Genomic DNA, 13,935 nt, shown 5'->3' on the forward strand with positions numbered 1-13,935 from the left:
TGCTATCAAGAGGCACTTACATAGAAATAACCTGCTCGCTGATGCTCAGTTTGGGTTTCACCAGGGCCATTCAGCTCCAGACCTCATTACAGCCTTGATCCAATGATGGACAAAAGAACTGAACTCAAGAGGGGAGTGTGACTGCCTTTGACATTAAGGCAGTATTTGACTGGGTGTGGCATCAAGGAGCCTTAGCCAAACTGAAGTCAATGGGAGTCAGAGGGAAAACTCCACTGGATAGAGTCACACCTCATACAAAGGAAGATGGTTGTCGTTGTTGGAGGTCAATCATCTCAGTCCCAGGACATCACTGCAGGAGTTCCTCAAGGTAGTGTCCTAGGCCCAACCATCTTCAGCTGCTTCATCAATGACCTTCCCATCATAAGGTCACAAGTGGGGAAGTTCGCTGATGATTGCACAATGTTCAGCACCATTCGTGACTCCACAGGTACTGAAGCATCCCATTACCAGATGCAGCAAGAGCTGGACGACATTCAGGCTTGGGCTGATAAGTGGCAAGTAACATTCACGCCACATAAGTGCCGGGCAATGACCATCTCCAACAACACAGAATCTAACCGTCTTCCCTTGAAATTCAACAGCAATACCATCACTGAATCCCCCACCATCAACATCCTGGGGGTTACCACTGACCAGAAACTTAACTGGAGTAGCCATATAAATATTGTGGCTACAAGACCAGGTCAAAGGCTGGGAATTCTGCCATGCGTAACTCACCTCCTGACTCCCCAAAGCCTGTCCACCATCTACAAGACACAAGTCAGAAGTGCGATGGAATACTCCCCACGTGCCTGGATGGGTACAGCTCCAATTACACTCAAGAAGCTTGACACCATTCAGGACAAAGCAGTCCGCTTGATCGGCAGTCCACCCATCACCCTAAACATTCAATCCCTCCACCACTGACACACAGTGGCAGCAGTGTGCACCATATACAAGATGCACTGCAGCAGCTCGCCAAGACTCCTACGATAGCACCTTCCAAACCCATGACCTCTACCTCCTTGACGGACAAGGGCAACAGACGCATGGGAACAGCAGCATTTGCAAGTTCTCCTCCAAATCACACATCACCCTGACTTGGACCTATATTGCATTCCTTCACTGTTACTGGGTCAAAAACCTGGAGCTCCCTGCCTAGCAGCACTGTGGGTGTACCTACACCAGATGGGCTGCAGCAGTTCAAGAAGAGAGCTCAGCACAACCTTCTCAAGAGCAATTACTGATGGTCAACAAATGTTGGCCTTGCCAGTAACGCTCACATCCCACGAAATAATTTTTTAAAATCTGTACACATCATGAGCACTGAGGAACGGGAATCCATTGAGAACACTACCCCATGTGACTTCCCATCTGATGGGAAATCTAAACCCAAGGGGAACCCACCTCTGTGCAAACACGATGTACCAATTAAAACATCACCCTCAAGGCAGTCAGAAACTTGTTCTACATTGTGTAGGGTAATCGACTGACCTTTTTGAGGCTGATCCTATTCACAAGTTCGCACATTCACATCTCAACTGACAGTGTGCCAACAGTGATCACTGGCTGAATCAGCTTGATGGTGGTGAGAAGCGTTCAAGTTTCCCTTCAGAGATCAACACATGACACCAGTGTAGAAGTCAGTGTTCGTCATGATGCCACAGTGACATCGGGACCAAATATTTCCATTGGTGTGGGCAAAACACAGCTCCACCAAGCTCTCGCTAATTATTCTCACTGTTTCCTTCCTTTCTCCCTGAGAATGACTCAGTGTCTCCCACTCCCACCTCAACAGTGTGGGGTCTGTGGGGGGAGGGAGGTGGACTCTTACAGCTCTCTGTCCCATTTAATTAGCAGGCTGTGATATGTTTTTTCACTAACAGAGTTTCACTGCCTTTTGTGAAGAGTTGTTCAACTGATAATGAGGCAGGATGTTCAGTACTGACTCGCTGCATTCAGTTCACTCGATTTAATTGAACACTTGGTCAAAAATTTACTTGCTTAATTTTTTTGCAAGCTGTTAATTAGGACAAGGTAACACAGAATATTTGAAGTTTGTGCTCAGTTTGATGCCTCAGCAATATGGTTGAGAGATGAATGAATTAGCAGGAACCCCTACCCTCTCAAACCCCACCTTTATAGACCCTCAGCAGAGAACAAGCTGCTCACACACCCTCTCCTTTGATCTGTGAGGACACAGAATGCCAAACAGATATGCTCTAAAAAAACTGGTTTCATGAATAGGCACAGTCTGCTCAAAATCTCTACACACCCAATCCCAGCAGACTTCTGGTGACCAAACCACATCTCAGTCACCCTCATTAAACAGAATCCCTGATCCAAGCATTACATTCCAACTCAAAATCCTCTCCAAAAACAAAATGTTCCCAGTTGCTTTTTAATGGTCCCTGAAGAATATCACCCCCAGCCAGCAGCAGGTTTAAGCCCTCCCACCTCTGGCTTTAATTCTGCATTCCCCACTGGTTTTCAGTTCCTGAATGCTGTTTGAAAATTACTTCTCTAGCTTTCCTCCCTACACCCACCCATTCTCCTGAATGTGCTGGGATCCAATTCCCCTGGCGCTGAGTGTCCAACTTACTTCATCTGCCAACCACCTCTTCAAGCAGCAGCCCCATTTTCCATGTCGTTTTTGCATTTATATTTCCTTAAACCAGGCAGCGTGCAGGTGAATCTGTACTGTCCCCTCTCTGTAGCCTCAACATTCTTCTTATATGGTGGAGCCCAAAACTGTGCAGTCTCCAAATGTTGCCTAAGGTTTTATATAGATTCAGCAGTACACCTCAACCTTTATATCCTACACCTCATCATAAAACCCAGTAATCTATTAGCTTTTTTTAAAAAAAGGCCTTATCCAATTGAGGTATTACTTTCAATGTCCTGGGAATCTGAACCTCCAATCCCCTGCGCTCTTTCACATCATCCAACTTTCCTTATTCAAAATATTACTTCTCTTTGAAAATATGTTCCACCTCACATTTACTGGCATTGAATTTCCCCACCCCCCCGCCCGCCCTTCACCTTGGCCTGCTGCACTGGCCTGGCGAGCCCACCACATTTATCTGAGGTCCAAGGCTGGTCCTGGTCCTCCTGCAGTATGGGCAGTGGCCATTGCTGCCGGTACGACTGAGCTGCCGGCCCTCTGATTGGCCGGCAGTTCTTGGGGCAAGGATCCCTATCCTTAAAGGAACCCGATGGCGGACACTTGAGTGGCTGCCCGCCATGGAATTTGGCCAGGGGTCCAAAACAGGGCCAAGGCAGGGTTGTCATCCCCTGCCTTCCAGCCCATCACTGGGGCCCCTGCCATCAAGATAAAATTCAGCCCATGAAGTGCAAACCCACAACCTTGTGACTTGGGCAAGAGTGCTACTAATTGAGCCAAATTGCCATGTGGCCGCATCTGCTCAGCAGTAAAAATTAGACAACTGAGCCAGGTAGATTAATATCAAGCACCATCAGAGCAGTCGGCAGTAAATAGCTAGAAGACATCCAGAAAAGGGTTAAAATCCTCATTAATGTTCAGCATTTGCTTCACTTAAGAATACGGAGAGGGTAGGATTGCCAGTCTCTGCATTGCATTGTGAGAGAAGAATAGCAGCTCTGATTAGATCGCCTCACCTGGCTCCTCTCACATTCCTCAGTTCTTTGCCCTATACTTCACCACAGCATTCATGTGTCAAGATTGCAGTACTGAGGGCAAGTTGTTACACAGAATCAGTCTATAATCTGATAACACTAAGAATATTCAATCATCCACAGTGAAACAATAGAAATAAAAATATGCTTTACAGAGATGAAACAGAGAAAGGAACTCACTGCCAATAGTCAATAATCAGAGGGTGTGACACAGCAGGCACTCAACATGCTCCTCGATCCCATCTCTATAACCTTCAAGATCTCTGTGTTCCTCTAATCCCGGCCTCACGCACTCCCCTGATTTTAATCTCTCTCCAAAGGTGGCCGTGCATTCAGCTGCTTTGGCCCTAAATTCTGGAATTCCTTCCCCAAACCTATCAGCATTCTCTATCTTTCCTCCTGTAAGGTGTTCCTAAAAACTTACCCCTTTGACCAAACTTTTGTTCAAATGTTCTGATATCTCCTTCTGTAAAACATGTTTTTAAAAAAAATAACTCTCTTGGTAAGCATCTTGGGACCTTGTGCTACATTAAAGGTGCTATTAAGTACAGGTTGTTATTCTTGTTGTCTCACCATGTCCTTCATTCCCACCTCCCCACAGTGCTCCATCCCATCTCACCATGGTCCTCAATTCCGTCTCTCTGGAAACCCACCTTATTATGTTCAACCCCATTTACACTGTTCACTTCATGGTCTTTCCCTGGCAACTTGATTCCCCTCTGGATGGTAATGTTCTTTCTGGCTTCCCTCGTGGTTAACCTCTGTCTCTGGAATTTGAGCAATCAGCTTGCATCCGTTCTGAGACAATTGAGGTGAGCCCTGCCACCCCACAGACTGCCTGAAGTGGGTAGTTCCAGGGACAAGCAGTCTATAAATCAGAATTAGAACAGCCAATAAATAGAAAAAAACTCTTTTAAAGCCAGAGAGAGGGTGGTGGATAAGGAAGGAGCAATAAGCAAGCTGAGTTAGGGCATGAATGGATATTAGAATACTTTATATGATGTCTATCGATGACAGAAGCACACAGGGAAGAGAGGCAAATAGAATGAAAGAAAGAGAGAATCTCTCAATCATTGATGATATGTTAAAATATTTTATATAGTATTTATCAGTGAAAGAGACAGACAGCCAGAGAGAGAGAGAGATAAGGGCACGAGGGAGATACACGCAAACACTATGATAGCATGTTAAAATATTTTATACGATAATTATTCGGGAGACAGAGAGAGAGAAACAGCACAGTTAAACGGAAGGTACTAATGTACTGAACAGGCTGAGAAGCATGTTGGAGCTTGTGTGTCTGCAGAATATCAGGCCAGATTTTACTGCAGTAGGGCATCAGCATGGGAGCCAGGGCATCTGGAACCTGAATAAACATGACAACCAACAGGGTACCTCTCTAACCAGTGAGATTTAAGGATTTTAAATAAACAGCAGAACTACTGAGAAGGAGGGTGAATTAAGGTAGGTGAATTCAATGTCAAATCAGGTACAGAAAGAGAAACAAAGAACGGGAAAGAAATTACGAGGATTGAGAGAGAAAAAAAAAGATGTGGAAAGGAAAAGAAAGAAAAAGTAAAATTTAAAATTTGACATTTTTAAAATCTCCTAAAACAATTTCAGACCTGAAGGAATAAGACTCCACAATTATAAAATAGTTAATTTTTAGTGTCACCAACATCGATTGGCAGTCATTAACACTTATCACAACAACTATAACTTGTATTTATATGGCACCTTTAATGCAGTAAAACACCCGAAGGTGTTTCACAGGAGGGTTATAAAGCAAAGTTTGTCATTGAGCCACATAAGGATGGATTGGAGCAAATGGCCAAAAGTTTGGTCAAAGAAGTAGACTTTAAGGAATATCTGAAAGAAGGAAAAAGATATGGAGAGTTTAGGGAGAGAAATCCAGAGCTTGGCAACTGAAGGCCCAGCCACAGTAAAACAATAAAAATCGGGGATGCTCAAGAGGCCAGAGTTAGAGCAGCGCAGACATCTCGGAGGGTTGCATGGCTGGAGGAGATTACAGAAGTAGAGAGGGGTGAGGTCATGGAGGGATTTGAAAATGACGAGAATTTTAAAATCAAGGCATTGCCTAACTGGGAGCCAATGTAGGTCAGCGAACATAGAGGTGATAGGTGAACGTGACGAGGCGAATTAAAGCATGGGCAGCAGAGTTTTGAATGACCTCAAGTTTACAGAGAGTAGAACAAGTAGAACATAGGAGGCTGGCCAGGAATGTTTTGGAATAGTCAAATCTAGAGGTAACAAAGGAATGGATGATGGTTTCAGCAGTAGTTGAGCTGAGGGAGGGGTGAAGTCGGGTGATCCAGAGGTGGAATTAGGCAGTCTTAGTGATGGCAGATACGCGATCGGAACCTCATCTTGGGGTCAAATATGACACCGAGGACGCAAACAATCTGGTTCAGCCTCATACAGTTGCCAGGAAGAGGGATAGAGTCGGTAGCTAGGGAACAGAGTTTGTAGCGGGGACTGAAGACAATGGCTTCGGTCCTCCGAATATCGAACTGGAGGAAATTTCTATTCATCCAGTACTGGATGTCAGACAAGCAGTCTGACAATTTAGAGACAGTGGAAGGGTCAAGAGAGGTGGTGGTGAGGTAGAGCTGGGTGTCATCAGCATACATATTTTTAAATCACATCGGTAAAGGGGTGCTTGCACTTGTAATTACTAGCCCTAAGTATCTGTCGGGATTCAGTTTGTATCTACCACGTAAATACAGCAACTTTACAAGATTCAGTGCATGTCAACGGTGAAGCAGACAGAAAGATGCTGTTTTCACAAAGTTAACAGCATAACAGTGCAATTTGAACAGCAGCTTTTGGATATTGACATCTACCTGCATATATGCCCCTTGCCTGAAGTTGTTGCATCATTTATGCAAAAATAATAGAGTGCCATTAACCAAGGGAGCCTGTTGACAATCTGCTCCCAGGACTGGGAGTGAAGTGCCCGAACTATCTGCCAGAGGGCAGACAGGAGCCTGAGGGATTCGGCCTACTGCCTTGCACCCTTCACCCCCACTCCCAACCATAAAGGCAACCATGACCTCTGCTCAGTACCATCCTTGAACGGCCCATGGGCATACACCCGTGCCCAACCCCCTCCACTACCTCCTACACTCTGCCTCCATGTTCCAGTTATCCAGGTATGTGCCTCATTATTAAAAGACTCGGGACTGCACCTATTTCTGCTAACTGGTATTTTCATTTAGTGTTACGAAGGTGCTTCGATATTTTTTTGTTACGTATATGTTTTTTTGAGGACTTGTATTTAAATTGTGGAGATAGATTCATTAGAAGGCTGAAGATTTCATAGAAATCATACAAAAGTTACGGCACAGAAGGAGGCAATTCTGCCCATCATGTCTGCGCCGGCTGAGAAACTAGCCACCCAATCTAATCCCACCTTCCAGCACCTGGTCCGTAGCCTTGCAGGTTACAGCACTTCAGTTGCATGTCCAGGTACCTTTTAAAAGAATTGAGGGTTTCTGCCTCCACCACCAATCCAGGCAGTGAATTCCAGACACCCACCACCCTCTGGGTGAACAAGGTTTTCCTCATGTCCCCTCTAATCCTTCTACCAATCACCTTAAATCTGTGCCCCCTGGTAAGTGACCTCTCCGCTAGGGGAAACAGGTCCTTCCTGTCTACTCTATCTAGGCTTCTTATAATCTTGAATGCCTCAATTAAGTCACCCCTCAGCCTCTTCGATTCTAAGGAAAATGATCCTAGCCAATCCAATCTTTCCTCATTGCTCCAACTTTCGAGTTCTGGCAACATTCTTGTAAATCTCCTCTGTACTCTCTCCAGAGCAATTATGCCCTTTCTGTAACGTGGTGACCAGAACTGTACGCAATACTCCAGCTGTGGCCTAACCAGCGTTTTATACAGTTCCAGCATTATATCCCTGCTTTTGTATTCGATACCTCAGCCAATAAAGGAAAGCATTGCATATGCCTTCTTCTCCACTTTATCTACCTCTCCTGCCACCTTCAGAGATCTGTGGACATGCACTCCAAGGTCTCTCACTTCTTCTACCCCTCTCAATATACTCCCGTTTATTGTGTATTCCCTTGCTTTGTTTGCACTCCCCATATGCATTACCTCACACTTCCCTGGATTAGATTAGATTAGAGATACAGCACTGAAACAGGCCCTTCGGCCCACCGAGTCTGTGCCGACCATCAACCACCCATTTATACTAATCCTACACTAATCCCATATTCCTACCAAACATCCCCATCTATCCCTATATTTCCCTACCACCTACCTATACTAGTGACAATTTATAGTGGCCAATTTACCTACCAACCTGCAAGTCTTTTGGCTTGTGGGAGGAAACCGGAGCACCCGGAGAAAACCCACGCAGACACAGGGAGAACTTGCAAACTCCACACAGGCAGTGCCCAGAATCGAACCCGGGTCCCTGGAGCTGTGAGGCTGCAGTGCTAACCACTGCGCCACTGTTGAATTCCATTTGCCACTTTTCCACCCACTCAACCAAACCATTGCTATCTTTCTGAAGTCTGCAGCTATCTTCTTCACTATCAACTACACGGCCAATTTGTGTGTCATTTGCACTTTGTGTCATCATTTTATGTCATCATAAATGCTGGACTTTGCTTTGTGGTTGACAGTTCATTGAAAGGACATTGAGGTGTTGTTTAAAAACAACCTGGCTGGAAGTAATGTGCTTTAAGCAATAAACAACAGAATCCTTGATGACCTGGGGAAGATGTTTAGAGAACTGACAGGTCAAGATTTATAGGGGTCAGGAGGCTTGACTCTTAAAAGGGAATCTGGGTTGATTTTTTTCACCTTCTCTAGCCCTGGAGCACTGAGGCTAACTGGCCTCACTGAGCTATCAGTTAACCTGGCCCACACCAGGGAACTTATCTAGAATTTTCAGTTCTATTCAACTGAACGGGAGGATATTTCTGACTTTTGCTTATATTTTTCAAAATACATAAAAATCATGACAGTTGGAGCTGTCTTCAGATCAAAAGTCACATCACACTTGTTACTACAGATAAACAACACAGCAGGGGAACACACTAACACACATACACACACACAAACACATGTGCACAACCCAACTCACACAAAAATCCCAACGTCTGCGCACACAGACAAGAACACACACACACACGATGCTGCTTTTAAAGAATACTCCACATTAATTTTCTATATTCCAGTTACTGGGGGTTAAGCTACAGCTTGTAAGTGAGGGTTTAAAAAAAAACTTGCATTTATACAACGCCTTTCACGACCAGAGAATGTCTCAAAGTACTTTACAGCTAACGAAGTACTTCTGAAGCATAAACACTGTGGTAATGTAGGCAACGCAGCAGTCAATTTGCACACAGTGGGCTGGATTTTGTACTAGAGGTGGGTCTCCCAGCACCAGGTCGAAAAGGTGGGGCGAACCCCACACACCACTCTCCCCCCACCTGGTGTGTACACACTGCTCTCTCCCCACCTGGCGTGTACACACTGCTCTCTCCCCACCTGGCGTGTACACACTGCTCTCTCCCCACCTGGCGTGTTCAGTCCTTAACATCGTGCCTTTGACAGCTCCTGGTCCTAAATGTGCATGGATCTTGAGAGCTGGGCAAGTGTGGAACAGTGTGGTGTGCATTTCAATACTCACACTACCTTACTGCCAACATAAAAATATCTTCAGAGACAGCAGTAAGTGTGCAGGTATCGCTCTTCTCACCATTAAGTTTTATGTGGCAGGACAGATGAACAGATGGTGCTGTCAAAACCATCCTGTTACACTCCCAGTACCTGCAGCATGTTGTGAGCAGCTCACAAACAGGCTGGAATAACCCAGAGAGGCCAGGATCTCTGTTCAAACACAGTGCAATGATTCAGAGAGGCCAGCATCTCTGTCCAACCAAAATGTAATGACCCAGAGAAGCCAGGATCTCTTTCCAAACACAATGACTTGGTAAACGTATAACATACCCTTTTTTGGTGTGTTCAATCGCTGGCCTCTGCATCTCTAAGAGTAGCAGGCACCTTGGATGTTGGAAAAATGCAATACACCAGAAACTGTTGCTTTAAAGCAATGCTGCTAGCCCGCGCTTGTACTTGGTGTCCTGTTGTGCACCATCTTTTACCTTGCTTGATATTATATCTTCTAACAATAGTGAAGGGTGTCACAAAGCAGGGAAAATGCCGTGCTATTTATTTATTTGGGCCTCACAGAGGGGCTCACCCCTTTCTAGGGTGCAGTTCCACAGGCTGTGTATGTTTGGGTACCTCACCCAAGCGGCCATTCCTCACAGGCGAGCCTAGATTGCCACAATTGCCAACTGACCAGAGAGAGGAAAGATTATGGTGAAAATCAGTACGAAGAGCTTATTACAGCAGCTTGTTAGGCCAGTTGTGTAGCATTCACTGGGACATGGATGTGAGCTCAGAGAAAAATTGGATTGCTGCATATTTGCTGTTCATTTGTAACATGAACTTTCTAATACTTTTGACTCATTTATGTTTAGTCAATCACACATCTGATTGATTCAAATAACCACATAGTTGAGTTACTAATCATACTTTTTTCACCTTTGAACATATGACGCTTTGGAGGTGGGAAACTGAAAAATTGTGTTAGACACAAGATTTGTAATTATACAACTAGATATTATAGACTAGTCAGCACTGGCACCATCCTCCATCTAGGGTGAGATTTGTGTGCTTATATAGGGAAATATCTCTAATCACATTGCTCAAGGAGTTAATACAGTATGTAAATAGGTATGCTGGGTGCCAGGCTGAGAACATCACAAGCAGTAATAACACAGTTAACAGGCTGCTGCAGTTATTGACAGCTCCTATCTCACTTTTTGTTCACTGATTAGTGCTGTCAGGATCCTCACACTGCGCCTCGATTAATCACTTCTAACCAGACTACAAAAATAACAAATTCCTTCAGAGTTCCAAACCCTCACACGTTAAGGTGTGACAACTAAATCTCTCAAGCAGCAGTGACTGAAAGTGACAGGTTGATAGCAGCAGCAGCACTTTCTCCAATGACTCATCCTTGGAATGTCAGGAATAAAATGAATTTACTGCTGTCATCGTTGCAAGAATTCCAGGCGCCTCCTCTGGCTCAATGAACAAGTGCCCACCAATTGAGCTGGACTGGACTGGACAGGAAGATCCCCAGTTCGATCTCTGTCCCAGGTGAGAACAGGTATCTCTGATCGGTGTGAAACGCCATTCCACCTCCCAAAACTGTGTTTTCCCTAGGTTGAATGGCTCACTGAGCTATAGCTGTCTGATTAGAAAGTAGAATGCAATTTCCCAGAGAGCATTTTCTACAAGCCTACCTTGAGTGAGGGAACGTCACTGGCACCTACCCACCTACAGAGAGAAGAATTCCTGACAGACTAATTCTGCAACACTAAACACACTCAGGTCAGAAGACATCACCACCATCCATCAATGGGCAACCGCCCCTTACTGCAGTGTCTACACCAGTGTCACATCTCATCTCTAAACACCATACAACTTCATCATCTTGGGCACAAGCTGCACCGTCAGCACAGTACCAAGAGCTCACAAACAAGGACAGCCATGGCAGTTCATTTCTCTGTCCCTAATTCCAAGATGATCCTCTGCAGACCATTACCTAGTGTAAAGTTTCTGTTGCTCCGCAGTGCCTGGTTGAATGTTGCGTTTAACTCACCGTCGTCATGTGCCTCTCGTTCTCTGTTCCTTCGCCGATGTCGGTCCCGCTCCCGCCTGACGCTCAGGATTGATTCTGTCCCTGTTTCATTGTCCAGTCCGTCCCGGCTGCCGGCAGTATTAGCGCTGCAAAAACCACAAAATACCAAACATCCGCATAAACACAGGGAACACACAGACTGTTTATACCAAGGAAGAGAGAAACAGTCTCATATTACAGCGAGGGGTTTGTGAGGTTTATGTAACAGATACCCAGAGATGAATTATAGGCTGGAATCTAATCAGGGCTTTTCATCATGAAACGTTCATCTTTCTAATTTAATCCCTCAGTGAGATTACAGATCCCTCCCAGGTACAAGATGTTTTGCTTGCTAATATCTGCTGATTAAGCATGTAAGTAAGGCATAAGCACCAGGGCGAGATACCAGAGGGTGGCAGGTACTTGCTGACCAGCACCATACCAACGAGTCATTGCTTATTGAAGGGATGGGAAGTGTAAGGGAGGGAAGGGGACAAAAATGAGCACTGGTTCAATAGATTCACTTGAAAAGAAAGAAAAAAGAACTTGTATTTAAATAGCATCTTTCAGAACTTCAGGACATCCCAAAACACTATACAGCCAATGAAGAACTTTTGAACTGAAGTCACTGTTGCACTGTAGGAAATGTGGCAACAAATTTGCATACAGCAAGATCCCATAAACAGTAATGTGATAATGACCAGACAACTTTTGTTTAAATTGATGTTGGTTGAAGGATACTTCCCAGGACACTGGGGAGAAACACCCTGCTCCTCTTCATGGTTGTGCCATGGAATCTTACATGTCCACCTGAAATGGCAGACAGGGCCTTGAAAATTATCAGCTCAGCAGAGCCAGCATGGATTTGTAAAGGGTAGGTCATACCTGACAAACCTGATAAATTCTTTTGAAGAGGTGACAAATGTAACGGATAGGGGAATGGCTATGCATGTTATTTATATGAACTTCCAGAAAGCATTCGTATAAACTTTTAGCTAAAGTTAAAGCTTATCCAATTTAGGGTAAATTATTGACCTGATGAGCAGATAGACTGAGTGACAGGAGATAGAGTAGCGATAATGGGCAGCTACTCTAATTAGCATGATGTGACTAGTGGCATCCTACAGGGTCCTGTGTTTGGGCCTCAACTATTCACTGTATTTATTAATGACTTAGATGACAGGATAGACGGCGTGTATCCAAGTTTGTCAATGACACAAAGATGGGCAGCATTGTAACCAGTGTAGTGGAAGCATAAAATTACAAAGAGGTATTAACAGAGTGCATGAATGGGCAAAGCTGTGGAAAATTGATTTCAACATAGGCAAGTGTGAGATTGCCTACTTTGAACCTAAAAAGGATAGAATGGGTACTTTATAAATGGTGAAAAGCTAGCAACAGCGGAGGTCCAAAGAGACTTAAGGGTAAATGTATATAGATCATTAAAATAATCAAAAGGCTAATGGAATGCTGGCCTTTATATCTAGAGGACTAGAATACAAGGGGTTAGAAGTCATGCTAAAGTTATACAAAGCCCTGTTTAGACTACACCTGGAGTACTAAGGCACCTGGGCAATACACCTTAGGAAGGAATGGCATGTTGGCCTTTATTGTAAGTGGATTGGAGTACAGGAATAAGGAAGTATTGCTACAAATGTACAGCATTTTGGTGAGACCACATCTCGAATACTGTGTGTAGTTTGGTCTCCACATTTAAGAAAGGATATACTTGCATTGGAGGCAGTGCAGCGAAGGTTCACTAGATTGGTCCATGGGATGAGGGTGTTGTCCTATGATGAGAGAATAAATAAACTGGGCTTGTATTCTCTTGAGTTTAGAAGAATAAGGGGTGATCTGATTGAAACATATAAGATTCTAAAGGGGCTGGATAGGGCAGACATAGATTATTTCTGCCGGCACAGACACGATGGGCTGAATAGCCTCTTTCTGTGCAGTAACTTTTCTACTGTTCTAAGGTTTTCTGTGGTTGGGGAATCTAAAACACAGGGGCACAGTCTCAGGATAAGGGGTTGATCATTTAGAACTGAGATGAGGAGAAATTACTTCATTCAAAGGGTTGCGAATCTCTGGGATTCACTACCCCAGAGGGTTGTGGATGCTCCATCGATAAATACATTTAAGGCTGGGATAGACAGAGTTTTGGTCTCGGGGGAATCAAGGGGTATGGCGAGTGGCAGGAAAGTGGAGCTGACTCCTAAGATCAGCCATGTTCATTTTGAATGGCAGAGCAGGCTCAATGGGCCATATGGTCTATTCCTGCTCCTATTTCTTGTGTTCTTGTGATACATTGGCCTTGGAGGGAGTGCAGTGCAGATTTATCAGAATGACACCTGGACTCCAAAGGTTCTGTTCCCACTTATGGGCACATCCAGAACAAAGGGGCATAAATACAAGATGGTCATGAACAGGTCACAAAGAATTTAAAGAGGAATTTCTTTACACACAGTGATAAGAATGTGGAATTCACTGCCACATGGAATGGCTGAAGCAGACAGCACTGATGCATTTAAGGAGAG

General features: G+C 44.5%; 1 protein-coding gene across 7 annotated transcripts in view; it reads right to left on the reverse strand.

The window, feature by feature from the left end:
• The window catches only part of LOC137352122 (segment polarity protein dishevelled homolog DVL-1-like), a 165,680-nt gene that overhangs the window by 80,084 nt on the left and 71,661 nt on the right, over window positions 1-13,935 (reverse strand). For all 7 annotated transcript variants that reach the window (XM_068017242.1, XM_068017239.1, XM_068017240.1 and 4 more), the window contains one exon: window positions 11,381-11,505. In XM_068017242.1, coding sequence (XP_067873343.1) covers window positions 11,381-11,505 — 125 coding nt within the window. The remainder of the gene's footprint in view (window positions 1-11,380; window positions 11,506-13,935) is intronic.

Source organism: Heterodontus francisci, chromosome 37 (genome assembly GCF_036365525.1).
Source record: "Heterodontus francisci isolate sHetFra1 chromosome 37, sHetFra1.hap1, whole genome shotgun sequence".
NCBI classification, from domain to species: Eukaryota; Metazoa; Chordata; class Chondrichthyes; order Heterodontiformes; family Heterodontidae; genus Heterodontus; species Heterodontus francisci.